The sequence below is a fragment of the Mauremys reevesii genome, linkage group 2 (genome assembly GCF_016161935.1).
Source record: "Mauremys reevesii isolate NIE-2019 linkage group 2, ASM1616193v1, whole genome shotgun sequence".
NCBI lineage: Eukaryota > Metazoa > Chordata > Testudines > Geoemydidae > Mauremys > Mauremys reevesii.
The window spans coordinates 225,546,366-225,568,027 of record NC_052624.1 but is presented as its reverse complement, the minus strand read 5'-3'; the positions used below and the strand labels follow the sequence as shown (position 1 = coordinate 225,568,027).

The 21,662-nt window shown below is 41.4% G+C and overlaps 1 protein-coding gene across 2 annotated transcripts in view; it reads right to left on the bottom strand.

Moving 5' to 3' along the window:
• Window positions 1–21,662, bottom strand: part of NKAIN3 (sodium/potassium transporting ATPase interacting 3) — a 508,687-nt gene that overhangs the window by 15,898 nt on the left and 471,127 nt on the right. For both annotated transcript variants that reach the window (XM_039521592.1, XM_039521590.1), the window contains exon 5: window positions 18,491–18,551. In XM_039521592.1, coding sequence (XP_039377526.1) covers window positions 18,491–18,551 — 61 coding nt within the window. The remainder of the gene's footprint in view (window positions 1–18,490; window positions 18,552–21,662) is intronic.

The window sequence follows — 21,662 nt, the reverse complement described above, 5'->3', positions numbered from 1 at the left end:
TTATTTTTAAGTCAGTAAACTAATTTAATCCTAAGGGAAGTGTGTGTGCGGGCATGTGTATGTGTATTTTCAGCATCCAGAATGGTGACTAGAGGCTAGTGTCTGTATTTCTGTATCACTAGGTAATTCTGACGGTTTAAACTGTAATTCATTGTGACACCGAACTTTTATAGGAGCAAGAAAACATTAAAAAAATGCTAAATTATGCATCACAACATATTTTTCTAACTGTCCTAATGTTGCACATGAAAGAATGAGAATTACTCTGAATACAAAGGGTATATCTGCAGAGGTCACTTGGGTGATAGGTACACACAACTGAACACCTAGGTTAGCCTAGCCTGGGTGTGAGCAGCCACAACACAAAGCCCTACCCATATTACCGTGTCCTCCCTGGTGTGTACACACCCTTGTGTTGCTAGGACTTCTGGGAGCATGACTAATGATTCTTTGTGCTGCAGTAAGTTGAGCTGCTTTATGATTATTTCCCAGTGAATTCTTGGAGAGCTTGTGTGTCCTTCTGGGCACGCAGGGGGAATTGTGGGAAGGCACGGGACAACTACAAGCACTCCAGTGATTCAGTGTGCATCCTCCCTGCAAAGTGGGTGGGTTACTAGCCCTACTGAAAGTGGCACCTGAGCTCTAATCCATCCCACAGCTGGGCCAATTAGCCTGGCTTAAAGAATCATTTTAAACCAGTATGGATGGGAAGGGTCTTAGGGCCAACACCTGAGTAAAGTCCTGAGTCAGGTCTGCAGTGAAGATGTACATAAATAATTTACCACGGGCAAGAATGGTTTTGGCAAGAATAAGCCAGGCAGATTTTCCCAAGTCTTTTGACTCACTTTTTCTGGTAGCTTGTGCTCTCTTGATGAGCTTCTAGAACGTGTGTGTGTGTGCGTGTGGGTCTTTTAGATGTTGCCATTCTCCTTGTCATTGACCATAATCTACCTATGTACACATAATGATCTGGAAAGGGCTACCAGCTTGTGTGTTTCTTCTAACTGAATGACTCCTTCTTGCTATGGAACACATCCCATAGTCAAGGCTCCCCTCTGAAATATGGCACTGTGCTATATCCTATATCTGACCCTGCACTGCTCCTTATTGTGCATGTGGCTATTAAAGACACACTATAGCAGGCAATACCTCTTTAGCACCCCCTTGGGGAAAGGGTGGGCACTATTCCTGTTTTAGAGCCTGGGGCACAGCCCTCTAGATGTTCACAGTGTCTCCCTCTTGTGGGAAGAAGTTAAAGAACTCCAAACAAAAACTCACTATGCTCCCAGAGCCCACAAAAAGCAGAGTGCTAGGTCTTCAAGGAGCCAAAGAGAGGAAAAAAAGAGAAAAATGTCAGCCAATCTACTCTCTGAGAGGGCCAGGGAGACCTAGGCTTTCAAGCCATTTCGCTGGTCAGAAACCCCTGCTCAGGGAGCTCTGAGTTGCCGCTCTGCTCCTTCAGAGTGCTGCCTTGCACTGAGCAGAGATTCTCTATTCTAAGGACCTGCCCATCTGGAGGCTCAACAAGCCTCCCGGCTGCTCTGATTGCGCACAAGGGAGCGCTTTAACTCCTTCCTGGCTGGGGTGAGGATCTGCCCCACCACACTTATATACAGAGATCACTTTTATAGCATGTCTGAGTACCACCTCCTTGTCACTACTGGGACAGAACCCAGCAATTGTTTAATAGTGCACAGCTATACTGCATGACAGTTTAGAACCGGAGCTGAAGAATACCCTATCCAATCTGCCCGTTGACCTGCAGGGCAGAGGCTAAAATAGATTTCTTTTCCCAGTTTTTGCCCTATGATATTTTTGAAGGGGTGAGTCACAGTTCAAGTCCATTATTTTGAAGTGGAATAAGAGAGTCAAGTACTGTCTCCATTGAAATCAATTTGAGTTTTACCATTGACTTCAGCAGGGCCAGGATTTCAAAGTGTCTTTAGTGCTGATAGTGTTAAATTGGTTTTTATTTGGTGTAGCTCCCAGAGATTTTGCTACTGGCTGCTGGGAATTTATCTATCCATGCGTTTCCACAACACCAATTGGATCCTGATGTTAGTTGAGACTACTGCATACTTCTTCAGTGTAAATAATAAAGTAACATGAATGGATAATTTAAGGAGCGGAATGGCCCTGGCTGTGTTTGTCTTCATTATTTACTTCAGAATGCATTGTGTTAGCTTAATCTAGGAGCAATTTTGGATTTCAAGTTAATCTTGTGATGCATAAGCATCATGTACGTGGGGCAAGAGGGCATTACTCATGGGCAGGAGGGCATCAAAGGGATTTCAAGATCATCATAGAAGATTCATCCTTTGTATTAGCAAGGTGGGGCTGGTAAAGGAGGGCAAAAGTGGCACAGGAAATATGTGGGGTATGAATCTAAACAATCAGCTTCCAGTTGAACACATAATTCCTCATCAGTGGTGCTAGATTGCTATGAAAAACAATCTACCAGAGCTGTGGCTTGAAAACTAGCTCCAGAAAAGTTGTCATTGATTAGACCAGGGTGTCTCCAAAATATTCATTTCATGACCCATGTCTCAAAAGATAGTGTGTCTGATGGACACCTCTGCATTCATGATCTCATGTTTCATCTCCCATGACATTCACAGTCATATAACATCTGCAATTACAGCAACTGCTTAAATGGAAAAGTGCTATTACCAAAATAGTTACATATTTTCAACTGTCTTTAATGTTATTTAACACTTGGAAACAAGGGGGAGCAGCCAGTACCATATTACCAGCCGATTCTTCACAGAGCACCAGCAGATGCTCCGTTGGCCCCTGGAGCTCCTGAGACCATATCTGAGAACTGCCAGGTTAGACACTTCATCTCCAAACAGACAATAACTGTAGAACCCATGGAACAAAAAAAGCATTTCATCCGTAGTCAGAGAAGTCCACCCACACTTGATCACAGCTCAAGGCACTCCTGGGGGACATACCGGGGCTGTGATTTCATCCTGCTTCCATCTTCAACAGTACATCATGCTCTTGGCTGACCCAATTGTTAATCTTTGGAGGTTTCTGGCGCAGACAGCTCAGAAAGATACAAGTATCCATATAAGCCTCCTAAAATACAGCTAGTCACTGCTGTCTTATAAAAACACTCCAAACCCAGGGGAATGCTTTAAATCTGGCAGCAACAATGTTGTTTCAGTGCCAGCTAGTAAAGCCTATTATCATTCCATTGTGATGGTCAGTCAAGCATATTCAAGTACTAGCCATTAACGACACATTGTGTTTCTTCTCATTGCCTGTCATTATAATACTAAAAGCATCTCACAGATTCCTAATGATAGTTTAAGTTCAGAACTGCTGCCCACTGTTCTGAAAGTTTCAGAAGCCTCCCGCTTTCAATAAGTTTAATTAGGATGTTTAGTGTCTTGCGATACTTATGGTTCGTGTCATACATAACACTGCTGAAATGCAGTCAGCCTTCTTCCTGGTCATCCCTGTACAATGCCAATATAGTAACTATTGATTTATGATGAAAATCCTCTTCTAATAAAATGTAAGTCTAGAGGACTGCATTTCAAAAGGATTCAACCATATGAAGTCTTCTAGTTGGTGTGATGATATAATAGTGGATTCCAAATAACTGCACAATTCATGACAGATAGATTGGTGCATGGTCCAGCGCTACTCAAATGTTTATTATAGTGAGAAAAGATGTAACATCAATGAGACATGGATCCATCATATGGTACCAGTGATGCTCGTGGCCTCAGGGTTAAGTCAGGCATTACGCATATATCGTGCCCATTTCATAGGGACATTGGAACCAACCCTGGTGAGTTGCATCTTAAAAGAATTTGTCACCCATCTTCAGATGCTGGTAAGAACAGGTGTGTGTGTGTGGGGGGGGGGGGAGGGACGGACTGGGGGTTCTAGAAAGCCACAGATACCTTATGTTGTTCCAAGAGGTACCTGGTTATGTCATTGTGATGTACAGCAAAGTGCATTGCTGGCATGTGCATTCACCTTGGATGATGAAATCCAAAATGACACAGTATGGCTGAGGCAATGGGGGTAAGGTCAAGCCAAGGTTGCAAAGGCTGGAGAGGCAAATATTGTGTAACTTTGTGGGCCAGACACTTCCAATATGGGATTCAAACATGTTATTGTGATTGGCGATGGTCTACTTAGTCCCAGGCAGGTCACCTGAATAGAGGACAAGATAATTTATCCAGTTCTCCAACATCAGATCCACAATGTATCAGCTGATGTCCCTCTGATTAGTGTATCCCTAAACTCTGTGGTACAGCTAAACCAGGTCATACCATCATTGTATTTAAATGTACAAGCCTTAATGAGTAGGCGCACAGAATATTTGTTGATTTGGAAACTGGACAATTAAAGTATTCAAAGCAATATAGACACACTGGGGAAATGCTCTGTGGAAGTAGTTAGCGTACAATATCGGGGAACATCTGTGGCTATGCATGATATCAATGGGCTTTGTAATTGTGCAAGTCATATTAATATTTGTGTAAATTGTTTTGATTTGGCAGGTTTGGATCTTGATTAAGCAGTTCAGGAGAAGCAGAGATGTATATGAAATACAGGCCTGGATGAAGCCTTAGAAAGGATTCTACAGCTTCATGGTGGGGAGTGTTAAGAGTGAAAACATGCTCAGGCCTGACGGAGCCTGCTTAGGTTTACTTAGCATAAGAAGAACTACACAGGTGTAAGAAACAGCAAAGTAATCATGTTTGCAAGGCATGCTGAAGAGAAAAGTAACCACACAACCAGAAAAGACTGATTTGAGCAAGCACAAAACCCGTACTGACAGAGGAGGCGAGTTAATAGGCAAATTAGAGGTTAATACAAATGTATAAGGAAAGCTAACAGAAAGTTATATACAGTGAGTGTAACAAAGGATCGGGATCCCAATGTCCTTCCCACCTGTAATTGATCACTACTTCTGGGTGATTTGCCTGACTGATAAAGATTTGTTTGTCCCATCAGCTGAGTGGTGAATTTCTATTCAGCAATGCCCGCAGCCATACATACGTTACACGTGGTTTGCACTTTTGGCGGGGATGCTCAGTGCTCAGGCTGCTAGGAGCAGGACGAGGCCAGGCAGGCCCCCTGGGATAGCACTTGTGCGGGAGATGGCGTCATGGCAGCAACAAGCAGAAGCCGCACTGGCCACCTCACTGCCCACTAAGGTTTGGCCCCATGGCCCCTCCATCAGGGTGGGGACAAAATTGAGTGAGTGGCATTGCAACCTGGAACATGCAAGTTGCAATGCCACTCAGGTTTGGCCCTGCAGCCTCTAATGAGCAGTGCTGTGACCCCCTTGCACAAGGGTGCAACCCTACTCACTAAATTTTGGTCTTGCCACCCCACCCCCATCATGATGGAGGGGCTGTGGGGCCAAACCTGAGTGGGCAGTGGGGTGACCTATGCTGCTGCTCCTCTCCCCTGCCATAGGGCTGACTCCTATACCAGGGCTCCATCTTGGGAGCCTACCCAGCTTTGTCTCTCTTCCAGATGCCCATGTCCCTTCTGCTCTGTTTGCAGGACTTCTCAACAACAGCCTCAAGACCTGGGAGCTGCAGTGTGTGCCCACTGGGAAACCAGCCAGGGGAAGGGTGGCAGGGATCCCTGGGCAGGGTAGGGGCTGGACATGAGGGGGTTCATTGCGTACATTGTGAAAAATTCATGAGGTGCCCCCTGTACAACAGCACAATGTTAATAGAATTAGGTCTACTGCTAAATGTTGCCAAGTCCTTGGGAATTCATTGCCACATCTTTATTGCCTCCCCCAAAAGAGAGTGGATTCATAGGGAGTTTATCACCTACTGTATAACTATGTAAATATTAAACAATGTCAGGAAATAAACCTCTTGCTCATTTGACTGTTCACAACAGATGTTCAATGGTGTGCATAAATGAAATGTTATATTTCATAGAGTACAATGTTATAGTTTTTTTTAGTGTGGGTAATAACATATTATGTGTTAATTAATATACTTGTCTAGCAATGCCACCTGGCTGTTTCTTTACTAGAGATTACAGTATAATGAAACTTTTCCATTAAAAAAGAGCCTCATGAGAGAGAAAAAAAAAAGCAGATTCAGCTCTCAAAATATGTTAGTTCTGACAATAGCCTTGACATAGAGGGGATAGGTATAAAATATTCTACTATTCAGTTATTAATTTTGGTTTTGTGGTGTTGCTGTCTGGATAATGCGTTTGTCTCTTGGACAATGGAAGCTTCCAGTAGTTCTGCTCAGATACAGGAGAGATTTGAACTTCCTTTGGTTAACCATTTGGTTCTCGGTATTGCCTGTATAACAACTGAAGGTTTTGTGGCAAATCTGTTCCTTCTACTTCACATCCTTTTCCTGACTCATTTCATTTAAATGCAACTGAACTCCCACTGCCATCTCATGAGATGCACATACAGTTCAGAGCTGTCCCTTTTAGACATATGCAGATGTTATATTTGCAACCGAGCATTTAGTGGTAATGAAATGTTATCAGTTGTTCCACTAAGAAAATATTTATAAAGGTTAATCATGTTTTAAAAATTTATTTTGCTTTTCCTCCAGACTCCACTTTTTAAAAAACATTCAGTAACGCCGACAAGCTGGTAACAAGCTTCTCAGTTCATTTTTTAAGAGAAAATGATTTACAAACAGGATAGTGACAGGTTTTTATGATTACAGATTTCACATCTTTTAGTTTCTCCAAAAGGCTCATGTAGATTGATAGATCTACAAAGGAAGAAATGAAAAAAATGAAAGGAAGAGATATAAATAGACTTTTCATTAGGATGAATGATGGAAAGTATTAACCCCACTACAGCAATACGCCTTTTACATGTCTTCCTTTTCATTCTCTTTGACCTGCAATCATCTTCCTTCTGAGTAAAAGTTAACTACAGTCTGAAACACAAGTAAGAAGAGCAATAGCTGGAAATAAATGTTTCCTCAAGCATTTATTACCCTTCAGAAAGTGTCCATCAGCTGAAGTGCTAGCCCCAAAATCCATTTAAGCAATGCTTAGCAACCAAGTAGGAATTCGTTATTAATGTTTAAGCCTGCCTGACAGGTTTCAGTCCAAGAACTAGGCTTAACTTTGTGCACAGAATAATTCAGAGAATATTTAATTAGGGAGAGTCTGAATCTCAAATAGTTCAGGATTTATTGTCTGCCCAAATGCTGAAATATTTTACATTAACCAAAGCTTCCAAAGAAAGGAGAGATGCTGCACACATATATTAAAATCACCTTTTTCACTGCAATTTTTCCAACATTTATCCCATTCAATCTATATCAATATATTTATATTTTAATCAGAATGGTGTAAGGTACCATTGACAGAGTATCTTAGACATTTTCTTTTATCATGCAAAAGACTAAGATTGCAGCGCCTCTTCTCCACCTTAAAGCCCATTCTTCTGGGGTAATTGGTCTATCCAAATCCTTTCCCCACCATGTCAAATAATTTCTTTGTTAGGAAAGTTGATATAACTTAGATATAGTTTTTTGTTGTTGTTTGTTTCCTTATTGACCAGAAGCCACTGATTCTATAAAAGTTAGATTTCTGTATATAATACACATTTTCTAGAAAGCTGAGAAACAAAATGCCTATCTTGAAGATACTGATACCATGGGAGGGTGGGTTGGTTTTGATTTTTAAATAAGTTAGAAAAACTTCTTTGGCAAAGCGCTGGCCAACCTTATGTATTCCATGGCTTTTCCAATCTTTAAAACTCTCTCATTTGTAATTCATGTGAAAATCTGGTTTATTTGAAATGGATGTAATTGGTGAAGGAAAAGAGTTTCTTATCTCTAGTTCTATCCCAAACTGTGATGGGATATAAAAACCCCGCACTGGAGAACAAGGGGTTAAGAAGCAGCTCTGGGCCCAAGCGCCCCTGCCTTCCCACTCCTGCAAAGCCTGCACAAGCTGGAGGCAGACCAGCTCAGAGGGAGATCTTATTGCTTGAGACCTGACAACACAGGCAGGTCTGCGGCAGGTAGTTTCCTCCCTGGCATTCCCCCTTTTCCATTACAGTTCTGTCTTGTGAGTCTGTCCCTTCTTTTGTGACTCAGCCCTCCAGCCAAGTCATACATTTCTGTCCATACCCCTTCCGCGGTACACAAAAGAGGTTCCCATCTTTTGGAGTTAGGGTGACCAGACAGCAAGTGTGAAAAATCTATTGGGACAACAATAGAAGCCATTCTTTTGGCAGGGAATCCAGCTGGGGAACACCCTGAATGCTCAAAAGTCCAGACCCCAAGTCCCTGAACTAAGGAGAAAGCCCTGAAACCCTTGCAGGCACCGAAAGACTTCCCTGGTATTGGACTCTCTTTTGTGTACTGCAGAAGGGGTGGACAGGAATGTGTGACTTGGCTGGAGGGCAAAGTCACAAAAGAAAGGACAGACTCACAAGACAGAACTGTAATGGAAAAGGGGGAATGCCAGGGAGGAGACTACCTGCCGCAGACCTGCCTGTCTTCTAGGCAGCACTGGTGTTGCATTTTCCCTTTCACACAAACCCATAGAACAGTCTTTGCCAGAGGCTATGTGCACACTTCTGGAGGGCATGATTTTTTATTAATCCATGGTAACCTAGCAATATTTACAGTGCATCAGTTTTCTTATTCAACAAAGACTCAGTGTTTGGATAGATTAAAGCATGCCCAAATCCACTATTGCTTTGAGCTGGCTGGCTTGATACTATTGTATGATATTTGGAATAGCTAGGGTGGACTACACAAAGTAGCTGCACTTATCTTGGTCCTTTTTATGCCATATAAATTTTAACAATATTCTCTGGGCAGGTGGGTCTTGTTAGCCAGGGCAGGCCATCCACCTAAGAGAAGGAACTCTGATTTCAAGAATGTCAGGCATGGCCAGCCAGCTTGTAAATGTGCCAATCACACATGCTCTATGGGTCTTCATCCTCAGGGAGTATGTAAGTACAGTGCTAGGGTATCCCTTTGAAGCAAAGTGCAACTGCTTCACCTGACAGCTGTGGAAAGTGGGCAAAGGCTAAAGAAATGAGTCCAAGAACTAGGTCTGGCTTCCCTGAATGCAGGAACATGACTGGGATATCAAGGGAAGTAGCTGAGATACTGAATAGAAGGAGAGTGCACTTTGCCTGAATACAAGAGACAAAGTGGAAAGGATTGAGATTCATGAACATCAGGGAAGGTTAATGAGTCACACGATGAAATGGCTGGAAAGAATTATTGAGAAAAGACTCTGCAAGGAAATGGAGCAGCAAGTAAGTAACAACCAATCTGGGTTTATGCCAGGAAGGTCATCAATGGATGCAGTGTTTGCAGCCTGACTATTGCAGGAGAAGTATAGGGAGAAATGAAAGCAATTGCATTTAGTGTTTGTGGACCTAGAACAGGTTTATGACAGAGTCCCTAGGGAATTGACATGGTGATGCCTGCAGTCACTCAGTTTGCCATAGATATATATTCAGATTAACATGGATATGTATGAGGGTAGCACAAGAGTAGTGAGAAGTTGCTATGGCTACAGTGAATCATTCACTGTGAGTGTACTCCTTACACCCATTCCTATTTATGATTGTAATTGGACACCTTGCCAAGGGGATCAGAGGAGAGGCTCCATGCAGCATGCTTTTTGCTAATTACATTATGTTGTGTCATGATGATAAATACAAACTGGAAAGGGACTGTTATGGGGTGTCCATAACCAAAGGGTTAATACAGGCACTGTTGGCCACTGCTGATTGGCAACCTCACAGCAGCTGAGAGGATAAAAGGGCTGGGAAGCAGAAGGGCAGGGTGGCTACCAAAGGAATGAGGAGGCTGGAGAAAGGAGCTCCTGCCAGCAAACTACTAAAGAGCCACCTATAGACAACAGCCCAGAAGGGGGTGAACTGTCCCACAAGCTGGAGAGCCTGCAGAGATCCAGGGAAAGGTAGGAAGGATCTCAGGTCACTGAAGAACCCTGATCCTGCTTATCTAGCTCAAGGGCCCTGAGCTGGAACCTACTAGAGTGGGTGGGCCTAGTTGTCCCTACTAACCCCCTGATGGTCAGACTTGGGAGTAAACTAAGCATTTTCAGCCTCCTGGGCACTGGGAATAGACTGACTGCTCTGCTAGGCTATGTGAGCTCAGGGCTACACCATGCTTGGAAAGAGTGGGTGCTGTTCCACTGATGCACCGCCTCACAGGGACCTAGAATGATGGAGGGCTGCATTAGATGAAAATGATTGATGAATCAGTTGACAAAAGATGAAACACATGCTCTGCTTCATTGAGAGGGACAAGGAGAAGCTAGTAAAGCTAGATGAGATTGAGTTAAAGTCTGTGCAACAATTCAAATATTTCAGGTCAGCGTTGACCCATGATGGGAATGTCGATGAGCATGTTAGAGTCATAAGAAGAACACTTGACACAAACGGAGGGAGTTGATGGAAATTCTCTGTGATAAAAGAACATGCCAAGTAAACTAAAGAACAAAGAGTATAAGACCATGACAAGTTAGATGTCTTCAAATCACCAAGGCCTGATGAAATGCATCCTAGAATACTCAAGGAGCTGACTGAGGAGATATCTGAGTCATTAGCAATTATCTTTGAAAAGTCATGGAAGACGGGAGACATTCCAGAAGACTGGAAAAGGGCAAATATAGTGCCCAGCTATAAAAAGGGAAATAAGGACAACCTGGGGAGTTACAGATCAGTCAGTTTAACTTCTGTACCTGAAAAGATAATGGAGCAAATAATTAAGCAATCCATTTGTAAACACCTAGAAGATAATAAGGTGATAAATAACAGTCAGCATGGATTTGTCAAGGACAAATCGTGTCAAACCAACCTGATAGCTTTCTTTGACAGGGTAACAAGTCTTGTGGATGCGGGGGAAAGCGGTAGATGTGGTATATCTTGACTTTAGTAAGGCTTTTGATATTGTCTCGCATGACCTTCTCATAAACAAACTGGGGAAATACAACTTAGATGGAGCAACTATAAGGTAGGTGCATAACTCATTGGAAAATCATTCCCAGAGAGTAGTAACCAGTGGTTGACAGTCATGCTGGAAGGGCATAATGAGTGGGGCCCTGCAGGGATCGGTTCTGGGTCTGGTTCTGTTCAATATCTTCATTAATGATTTAGATAATGGCATAGAGAGTGCACTTATAAAGTTTGCGGATGATACCAAGCTGAGAGGGGTTGCAAGTGCTTTGGAGGATAGGATTAAAATTCAAAATGTTCTGGACAAACTGGAGAAATGGTCTGAAGTAAACAGGATGAAATTCAATAAGGACAAATGCAAAGTACTCCACTTAGGAAGGAACAATCACTTGTACACATACAATATGGGAAACGACTGCCTAGGAAGGAGTACTGTGGAAAGGTATCTGGGGCTCATAGTGGATCATAAGCTAAATACGAGTCAACTGTGTAACACTGCTGCAAAAAAAAGCAAACATCATTCTGGGATGTATTAGCAGGAACATTGTAAGCAAGACATGAGAAGTAATTCTTCCGCTCTGCTCTGCGCTGATTAGGCTTCAACTGGAGTATTGTGTCCAGTTCTGGGTGCCACATTTCAGGAAAGATGTGGACAAATTGGAGAAAGTCCAGAGAAGAGCAACAAAAATGATTAAAGGTCTAGAAAACATGACCTATGAGGGAAGATTGAAAAAAATGGGTTTGTTTAGTCTGGAGAAAAGAAGACTGAGAGGGGACATGGTAATAGTTTTCAAGTACATAAAAGGTTATTACAAAGAGGAGGGAGAAAAATTTTCTTCTTAACCTCTGAGGATAGCACAAGAAGCAATGGGCTTAAATTGGAGCAAAGGTGGTTTAGATTGGACATTAGGAAAAACTTCCTAACTGTCAGAGTGGTTAAGCACTGGAATAAATTGCCTAGGGAGGTTGTGGAATCTCCATCATTGGGGATTTTTAAGAGCAGGTTGGACAAACACCTGTCAGGGATGGTCTAGATAATCAGTCCTGCCTTGTGTGCAGGGGACTGGATTAGATGACCTCTTGAGGTTCCTTCCAGTTGTATGATTCTATGATTAGACTAGCTACGATGTGTGGGTTGTAATGCTAGCCAATGAGGAAGAGAGAAGAACTACTTCATGCTGTCATAATGAGATTGCTCAGGTGAAGACTAGGCAAGATGAGAGCTGGGCTACATAATGAAATGATGTGAGTCGTGATGCAGGTAGCCTCCCCATCATAGAAAAGCCCAGGGAGTATTGACTGAGATGGTTGGGTCACATAAGATATGTGAGCTAGAGAGTACAAGACTTAGAAGTTATGAGGCAGAGCCCACAAGGAAGACCCCAAAATGGCAGTTTGCTACATTGAAGGAGGATATGAAGAAGGCTGGTATCAGCTTGGAAGATGCACTTGAAAAGAACCCTTGCAGATGAAGAACAAGTGCCATAGACTCCAATTGACAGGATAAGGCAAAGGTGAAGAAGAAATTCTAAAATTCTCTATATTCCTGCTAGAGTTTAATCAGAGATGATTATAGGAAGATTTTGAAATTTGAAAGACATCTTTGGCAAAACAGTGACACTTCTTAAAGTAAAATTATTTCCACAAACCAATGAGAGCTGCTGAAAAAAGACCTGATATTCTAAGTACCAATGAAGGCTCAGTCTTGGGGGCTACTTCTACAGTAAACAAATGTTGACAGGAAGTAAATGAGAGAATCAGTGTCCTAAACAGTAGAATTACTAGTGATGGGGGAACTGATTCAGCAAAAAATAGGAACCAATCCAAACCTTTGCTCTAAATTAAAAAGTCACAAAGCACATTTAATTCATGTTTAAAATTCTTTTTCAATTCAAAGTAGTAGCTTGGTTCCAGCCAAGAGCAAAAGCAACAAAGTGTCATGTCAAATCCACGTCTATGATGCAACAGCGCCTGTTCTCCAAGATTTGTAGCTCAGTTTTGAAGATCTGAATGGTTTATAAAAAAAGTGTGGATATGTATCCAAATGTTGGGGAGCTTATCTGAACTGGACATCAAGCTTTTTGGATACCCCTCAGCAGCTTTTAGCCTTCTGCTAGATTCTGAGATTTTCAAATACTAATAGAAAAATATCACCCTCATAACTGCAAGATCCTTGATGGTTTAAACTGAAAAATGATTTTTAAAGTCTTGTTTCTTGATATTATCATCTTAAAAACATATTATAAAACAGTGGAAAAGATCTCATTCTTATCTACAACAGGACCAGCTCATCTTGTCAATCATTTGAACGAGAAGCATTAAAATGCATTTTAATAAGTAAATATAAATGTTTTCATTTTGTTTCTGTTATTCTTAAATGTCTGAAAGACTTTTTCCACAGACTTGGCAAAAAAATAATAAGAATAAACACAAATTCAGCCACACTGACACATTGTCCAAACTTTTCGATGACTAAAATATTTTGTCTATTGAATTCCCTTCTTAATATGCATCTATCTTAGACTTAAATATAGTGTCGCTCAGTGTTTTTTGGGGGGGGGGGTTGCTTTGTTTTTGCTAGCATGCAATGCTGTAACAAAGATCTTTGTAACTGTGAAAGTGTCTTGACCCTATTTCAAATAAACAGGACCAAATTCTCTGTGAGAATTTAGCCCTTAGTATTGAAAAGTACATCAGAGAAAGAAAACTTATGATGCAGTTCTGGTGACTATGACCAAGAGAATTTGGAAAATTTATAACTGAACAAGTGAAAAGGCCAAAGCACACCAATGGAGAGCTAAATTAAAATAAACTTTCACTGGATATGTAAAATTGCCATTTGCATCCAACAACAAAACATTGTTTGTCTTTGGTATATAGTGAAGACAAGTAAAAACTGACCGATCTCTATACATTTCTAAAAAACATGCACCCAGGCTGTTTTTGTGTTCTGTATCACTTGCTGTATTTTGCACCCTAATTAAATGTGTTAGGATCTGAGCCTGTGAAGTACTGAGTGGCCTCTATGATAGATATGGCAGTATCCTGCTATATCCTTGGGAGACCGTATTAAATTAAATATCTTTGGGGTCTATTATATTAAATGAATGGTTTATGTATTATTGTGGGCTGGGACTGCATGTAACCTCTTTTGGCTGTGAGGGGGTGGGGAATATGACAGATGTGAGACCTGGGAGTTCAAATGACTATACTGAAAATGTGCCAGACAAGACTAGAATTTTTGGGCACAATAAGTAGTAAGAGGATTTCATGGGGGATACCTAGGGTGAGGTTAATGCAAATTTCCTACCTCTGATTATGCAACAATCCAGCTTTTGAACTTACACCCTGAGAAGAGGGTGATTGTCTACTGATTACCTGTTCCTGGAAACTGGTGATCAGAGGTCCAAGCTGTATAAAAAAATGGCTGAACTTCCCAGTTTGTTCTGGTTCTGAATATGAGACAGTTGTGAACCTATAGCCATAGGAAAAACCCAGTTGTGGGTTTTGAAGGACTGACACCTGCAAGATCCTGAGGTTAGCGTCGGGGTTACCTCTGGTAAGCTTTTTAGCACACATGCAAGTTCTTTTAGTGTTTTGATGTTTTCTCTGTAATGCTTTCATTTTAAGAATAAATATCCTTGCTTACAAAGAGCAGTGTGGTGGCTTGCAATTATTGGCAACTACACTGTTCATAGCCTTAAGAGAGAAAGCAAAGCACAAATGCTGGCCTTTTTAGGCAGTCTGGCTTGCAGGGAATATCACAGAATAGGTAGGGAACTGTGCAGCCTTAAGAAACCCTGGTCAGGAGGGAGAGAGAGATGTGGGTCTACCCACAAGAGCGGTGACAGCAGGTAGCTGGAAACCTTTAAGCATGTGCCCTTGAGGGACCACAAAGAGGGAATACAGGCACAGTTACCCTGAAACTGACACACCCTCAACTTTCCATTTTGTCAAAGGGAATTGATGTAACACACCATGGAATACTCAGCAGCTTGCAAGAGCAGTCCAGAGTTAATTCTAATTTTGCTGATGTCAATGAGTTTTGTGAAGTAGGATCAAAGCTAATGGACTTGACTATAGACCTGCTGTCAGGTGCTGAATACAAATGGTATAGTATTTTTAGAAGGTGATTACACTTTCCAATAGTATTTTCTATTTTCTAGTGAGAGACAACTATGCATTTCTTTACGTACATCATCACTACAACATTTGCCATATGAAGTACACTATTATTTAGGATTGAGCAACAATGAGAACAGAAAACTACTTACTCAAAAAGTAAAGAGCCAGTCTTCAAAGGTCCGAGTGCGTGAAGCATCTTATCAATAAAACAGCTGATGGCACTTCCTTTCTAATCAGTGCATCCACCAGCCCTAATCATTTGATGTTTCTATTCTATGACATTTGTTGCTATGTTTCTGGTAATGAAATACCCAGATCTGAATGTAATGTTCCAGGTGCAGTCCTACCAGAGACATATATATAAGGACAATTATTATCTCCCCACTCCCATCCCCCAATGATCCATTAAACAAGAACTCTGTTTATGCACCTCAAAACACAATGGCTTTTTTGCGGTCACACTGCACTGCACACTCATTACTAATTTGCTGGCCATTACCATCCCTAAATGTCTTTCAGAATTAGTGCTATCTGGGGTTCTCCTTAACATTCAAAACATGTGTTTCAGGTTATTGCCCCCAGCTTTCATCTTTCTAACTCACTATGTTAGTCTCTGTCCATATTTGTAATTTTTCTTGGGCCTCTCTGTATTATATCTGTCTCTCTGATATTTGCATCTCTTCCCAACTTAGTATTGCTATTTCCTCTCTGTTCCAGACCTAAAAGAAGATGTTAAGTAGACTTGGCCTTAGACTCATGCATGTTGTACCCCACTAAAGAATTCCCTTCAGTGAAATATATTACTATTTATACTATGTAATAACAATTCATTTATGGTCCTCCACACAGTTTTCAAGCAAAATATGGCCGTTTCCATCAGTCAATTTGAATTACAATTTTCAATACGATTTTGTGAGATATTATCACATGCATTCCTAAAATCCAGATGAATTTCATGAAGTTCTTTGAAGAAAGCAACCAAGTTTGTCAAGATTTAGTCTTTCTAACATGTTTGTTTGCTTACTACTTACACTCTAGCTGTCTAGTGATTTTTCTCTTGACATTTATTATATTATTTTCCTAAAGGGTGAAGTTAGACTATGTAAGGCCTGGTCTACACTAAGGGCGGGGGTCGAACTAGGGTATGCAAGTTCAGCTACGCGAATAGCGTAGCTGAACTCGAAGTACCCTAGTTGGACTTACTTACCCGTCCAGACGCGGTGGGGTCGACTCCGCAGCTCCAAGGTCGACTCCGCCACCGCCGTTTGTGGTGGTGGAGTTCCGGAGTCAACCGGAGCGCGCGGGGAGTTCGAACTATCGCGTCTTGATTAGACGCGATAGTTCAAACTCGGAGAAGTCGAACTCACTGCGTCGACCCGCGCGGTGAGTATGGACCTACCCTAAGTATTTGTGTATGAGAAAGTAAGTACCAGGACCACTCTTCCTTTCTTTTTTTAAAGGCTGGTACCACATTTTTTTTATTCACTCTTCCAGTATCATTGTGGTTCTCCAGGGCTTTTAAAAATAATGAAGATAGTTGGGTGGTTTACAAAAAGTTTGTTAGCTAATTCCTATAATATCCTTAAAATGCTGTGACTCAGAGACTCCTTGGCAAAGGGTCCCCTGTTCTTTGCAAACAGCTTTCACCTAAGACTTGATAAACTCACTACATAAAACATGTATTATAGGATATTTATCCATAAAGAGCAACATGTAAGATATCTACAGAAAGCTTGTAATTTGTCAAGACTCATAACGATTGTGAGATGTATTTTCTGGGTAACATTTACGGAATAATATATATTTATACTGAAAGTATGCCTTATGGACTTATAAAAGAGTGTTATGAAAGGCACTCTCAATCCATTCACAGAGGAAAACCCCTGGCAGAGCGGGGTGCTTTCATGAATGTTTGGATTATTTGGTTTGGTTATTGAGAAACCAGACAACTATGTCTTAGACTGAACGTTGGGACAAAATCTACTATGTTAGATAAGAAAGGCAACTATTGATAATTGTAAACCTAGGTTCACATTTTATATTTTATTTTCTATCATAACCACTGTTTCCACCACTCTCTTGTTTCTAGTTAAATCTTTATTCTTTCTTAAATAAACCTACCTTTGCTTTATCCTAAGTGCTCACAAGTCCTGTGTGGTTTACAGGAGCATTGGTTTAAGGGGAAACTGGGGTGCCCTGCACACCTTTGGGAGTACAGCAGGGATCGACAACCTTTGGCATATGGCCCATCAAGGAAATCTGCTGGCAGGCCGGGACGGTTTTGTTTACCTGCAGCATCCACAGGTTCAGCCAATCGCAGCTCCCACTGGTCGCGATTTGCTGTTCCAGGCTAATGGGGGCTGCAGGAAGCAGTGTGGGCCAAGGGATGTGCTGGCTGCCGCTTCCCGCAGCCCCCATTTCCCTGGAACAGCAAACCATGGCCAGTGGGAGCTGTGATCGGCCAAACCTGCAGATACTGCAGGTAAACAAACTGTCCTGGCCCACCAGCAGATTTCCCTGACGGGTCGCTTGCCAAAGGTTGCCAATCCCTGGTGTAGAGGATCTGGAATTTCTGTGAGTCAGGGGTTAAATATCACAGGAGAACAATTCAAAGGGACTCAGGGATTGGGATGCACTGATTGTTAACCTGCAAGGCAATAGAAGGGCTGGCATAAGCCCAGAGGAGAGTGTTTGAGTGGCTGAAACGCTGGTGGTGCTAGGGTGCTGACACCCAGCTTCAACTAGACTCAGGGGGTAAGAAGCTAACTCACAGTCCTGGGAACTCTGGGAGTCACACACATCAGCTAGACTGACTCTTTTGTTCATATTCAGGTTTTTGAAGAGTTCTCTTACTGGCTTTTGATCAATACTTATTTTATAGGGTCTTCCTTCCTTCCTAATTTTGCAAACTACTTAGTTTTATTTTTTTCTTGTTAAAGGCAAATTTAAAATGTTAGAGCTGCATTTCAAGTGTCTATTGGCTGTAACAGTACTGTGCGTGTGTCCACTGCAGTGCAATGATAGGTGTATTGTTCATTGCCAATGTGACTTGTCCAGTACCCTACCATTAACTTCACTGTTGACCCTCTGGTCATTTTTAAACCCAAGGTTAAATATCTTCAGGACACATTTTCAAAGGGGCCTCAATCCAAGCTGTATTTACATATACCAAACCTTGGGTTTACACACTCTTGCTCACATTTTTGAGCAATATGGCTTTAATGTGGCTGTGGTAGTTCACAAAATCCATCTAGGTGGGTTTTGCACACAGTTATTCTATCATGAGAGTGTTTGCAGAAACAAAATTGTCTGTGTGCAAATGAAGGCTACATTTTGCAAATTTGGTTCTTTGTCTCTATACTGGGCTATTGCAAGACTAAGTCTCACCCCAAACACTGTAGCTCCAGAGATGAGTAGATGTGTATCAGTACTTACAGCTGTCCTCTTCTTCCATGAAAACACTGATCACGTAACAGGCATACACAAAACCAATCAACTGCATGAAAATAAGAGGAAAATAATTTGTTAGTTAGAAAATGCATAAAAAATACTCAGTAAATACAGCTGCCAAGATTGTATTTCAAAAAAGTTGTTCTTTCATTTTCTTAATCTAAGAGCAGATTTCAGCATGTGATCATACAAAGACACACTGTACAAACCCTACCCATTAAACTTCACTGCCCTAGAAATCTATATTCTCAGAATCATAGAATACAAGGTTTGGAAGGGACCTCAGGAGGTCATCTAGTCCAACCCCCTGCTCAAAGCAAGACCAATCCCCAGAAAGATTTTTTCCCTAGCTCCCTAACTGGCCCCCTCAAGGATTGAACTCCCAACCCTGGATTTAGTAGGGCAATGCGCAAACCACTGAACTATCCCTCCCCTCAGAAAATATACTGAGTATATAGATAATATAGCCAAGTGTTCAACCTGTTTAATATGAAAGCCATGCCAACATGCCTTTCACTTTGGTTGTGCCAGCATCTTTACAAGCCATACTAGGGAGCCTGCTCAAAGACAAAGAGGAGTAGAATTTCACTTTTGTTTATGATTGTTCCCAGTCAAATGTGTTCTATCATCTATATGTGGCACTTGAAGCTAAGTGATAGACACTGTGTGAGGAACTCCCCCTGCCTGTATAGAAAAGACAACATCAGTCGTTTCTATATCACCATTCTTCTCCTCCTTGAAGCCTCCAGAGGCCTCATGTGGGGGACTGGACTAGATGACCTCTTGAGGTCCCTTCCAGTTCTATGATTTCAGGGCTCATGATACATACAAGAGAGGCACGGGGTCTACTTTTATCTCTTCACCAACCCTGTAGGGAACTCCTTGAGCTGTTGCTGCAGCCTGTTGTAAGCCTTCACATGGGTCATTAAATCTGACCCTTAGCATTTCATTTATAGTATTAATACTGTAGGCACTATTTGTGGATGCTTTTTCATTAAAGCAATTTCAGTACAATCTTCAAACATTTAATCCAGAAAAACAGCTTGTTTTTCTGCCATCATCTCTCATATCTAGCGCTCCAGTTGGCCCAATGATAGAACACACATTGTACACTACATGACTGGTAAAATCAGGGTATGGTACTTGTGACCTAATTTGCTATATTAATTTTTTTTTCAATATTAAGGATGGGTATTTATACCTAAAATATGCTATTATCTATAGGAAAGCTCTCAGGTATGATGTTATGTTCAAGAGACAGTAAACATGGCTGGTTCCCAATCATATAAGAGTTCATGATACAAAACCATTATTGGCACGTTCAAACTGCCTTATAAAGGGTATAGAGTGTATACATTATACTGACACCTGCTTAGCAAAAGCAGCAATATAAGAAGTCAAGTTTTGTACACAGCCACAGCACTGCTAATAAACACTGTCTCCTCAGTTTGCACCATGTAAAAGACACAGGAATGCCCTGAGGTTCTCTCTCTCTCTCTCTTTCTCTGTCCTCTCTCTATTTTCCCCCATCAACCCTCCCCCAAGCAAACATACAGTGATACACATTTTGAGCTCAGATCCAAACTTAGAAGTTCTCTTCAACTTCAGAAAACAGAAGGTCAATGCACAAAAGCATTAAGCACTTCAGTGTACTAAGTCACTTTGCTACCGTCATAGGTGAGGGTCATCAAAGTTATGTATTTTGTGCTACTGGATAATTACTTTAGCCTTAAAAGCCTCCCCACAACCCTTTATTTAATTGTTTTTCCCTTGCACACAGGGCAAGTAGTGTTCTATGTCAGTCTCAGAAAAACTTTAGATTGCCATAAGAACCTTAAAAGTAGTATCATGGTATTGCTAGCCCTGCACGGCAAGATGTGATCTCAGGGAAGTGCAGTCTATCATGGAAGCATACCCATTGATTCCAAGATTTTTCACTCACCATGCCCACAATCACTGGTCCTCCCATATTTCTTAAACTCCATATCACACCAGGTCTAAGTCAAACTCCACATCTCAAACACTGCATTCCTGTGAGTCAGTAATGAACCATGGTTTCTGCATGGTGTGGAAGGGCACTAGACTGCTGGAGAGTCTATCTATTTTGTTTTGCCTTTTATAATAAGTTGTTCTACAAGAAAAAGAAACAACTACACATTTAAAGTTCTTCGGGAAATTAACTAGCGATGGTGAATTCAGAAGGTGCAGGTGATGATAATGGGTGTGCAGCGGCATCTACACAACAATTTCCTCCATGTCTGGAAACCTCTGGTTGTGCTATACAAATTTCAGCATAGGGTGTGCTCATCAACTTCCCTTTGACTGTTGGCTATTAATTATTTGTGTTGTGTGATGTGGTCACCTAAGTCATTTGGTTTTATTTCTGCACCCTAAAATTGTTTGAATACAAGAATAATGACCAAAGGATGCTCAATAGCATGCATTTCCTGTACACACTTCCAGTGGAATAATTATTTGTGGAAAAAATTGTTGTGTGATTTGCAGACATTTACATAAATAAGCTGTGTTGTCTAGTTGTCAAGAACAGTGAATAATATGACACTACAAATAACAGAGCATTTTTTTGTATTATACAATCAGTTCTAATGAAAACTCTTCTACTCGTTATCCATGCCATTGTCATCTGTGATTGGATTACAGCAGTGCTATGTATGTGGGGGTGAGTCTTGAAGACCACAGGTCCTGACTGACTAGTGTTCATTGGCAAACTCAGAAAAACTGTCATTGGCTATAAGCATAAGAACAGTAACATCATGCCACTTGGAAATTTCAGTTGCTGCAGAAGGTCGTTTGTTATTTGCTTAAAAGAACTTTTCATAGGAAACATGTTATTCTTGTGCCTTGATCTGCACGGCTGCCAATATTTTTCAGATGCAATTCAAGGCATAGGCTTTGACCTAAACATTTTTAGATGATTTGAGACCTAGTTATAAGAGAGAATAGTATGTTATGTATCCATCCATTATCATGAAATGATCCCTATCCTTCCAACACAGCTCTGAGATTCCACAAAGTTCTATCTTACACCTCTCCAATTCTTTGGTCACAATGGCAAGCTTCCCTTCATACATGTGCCTCATATTTCATGTTCCTACTCTGATGATTCATTTATGAAGGCTCAGGTCATTCTTGTTCT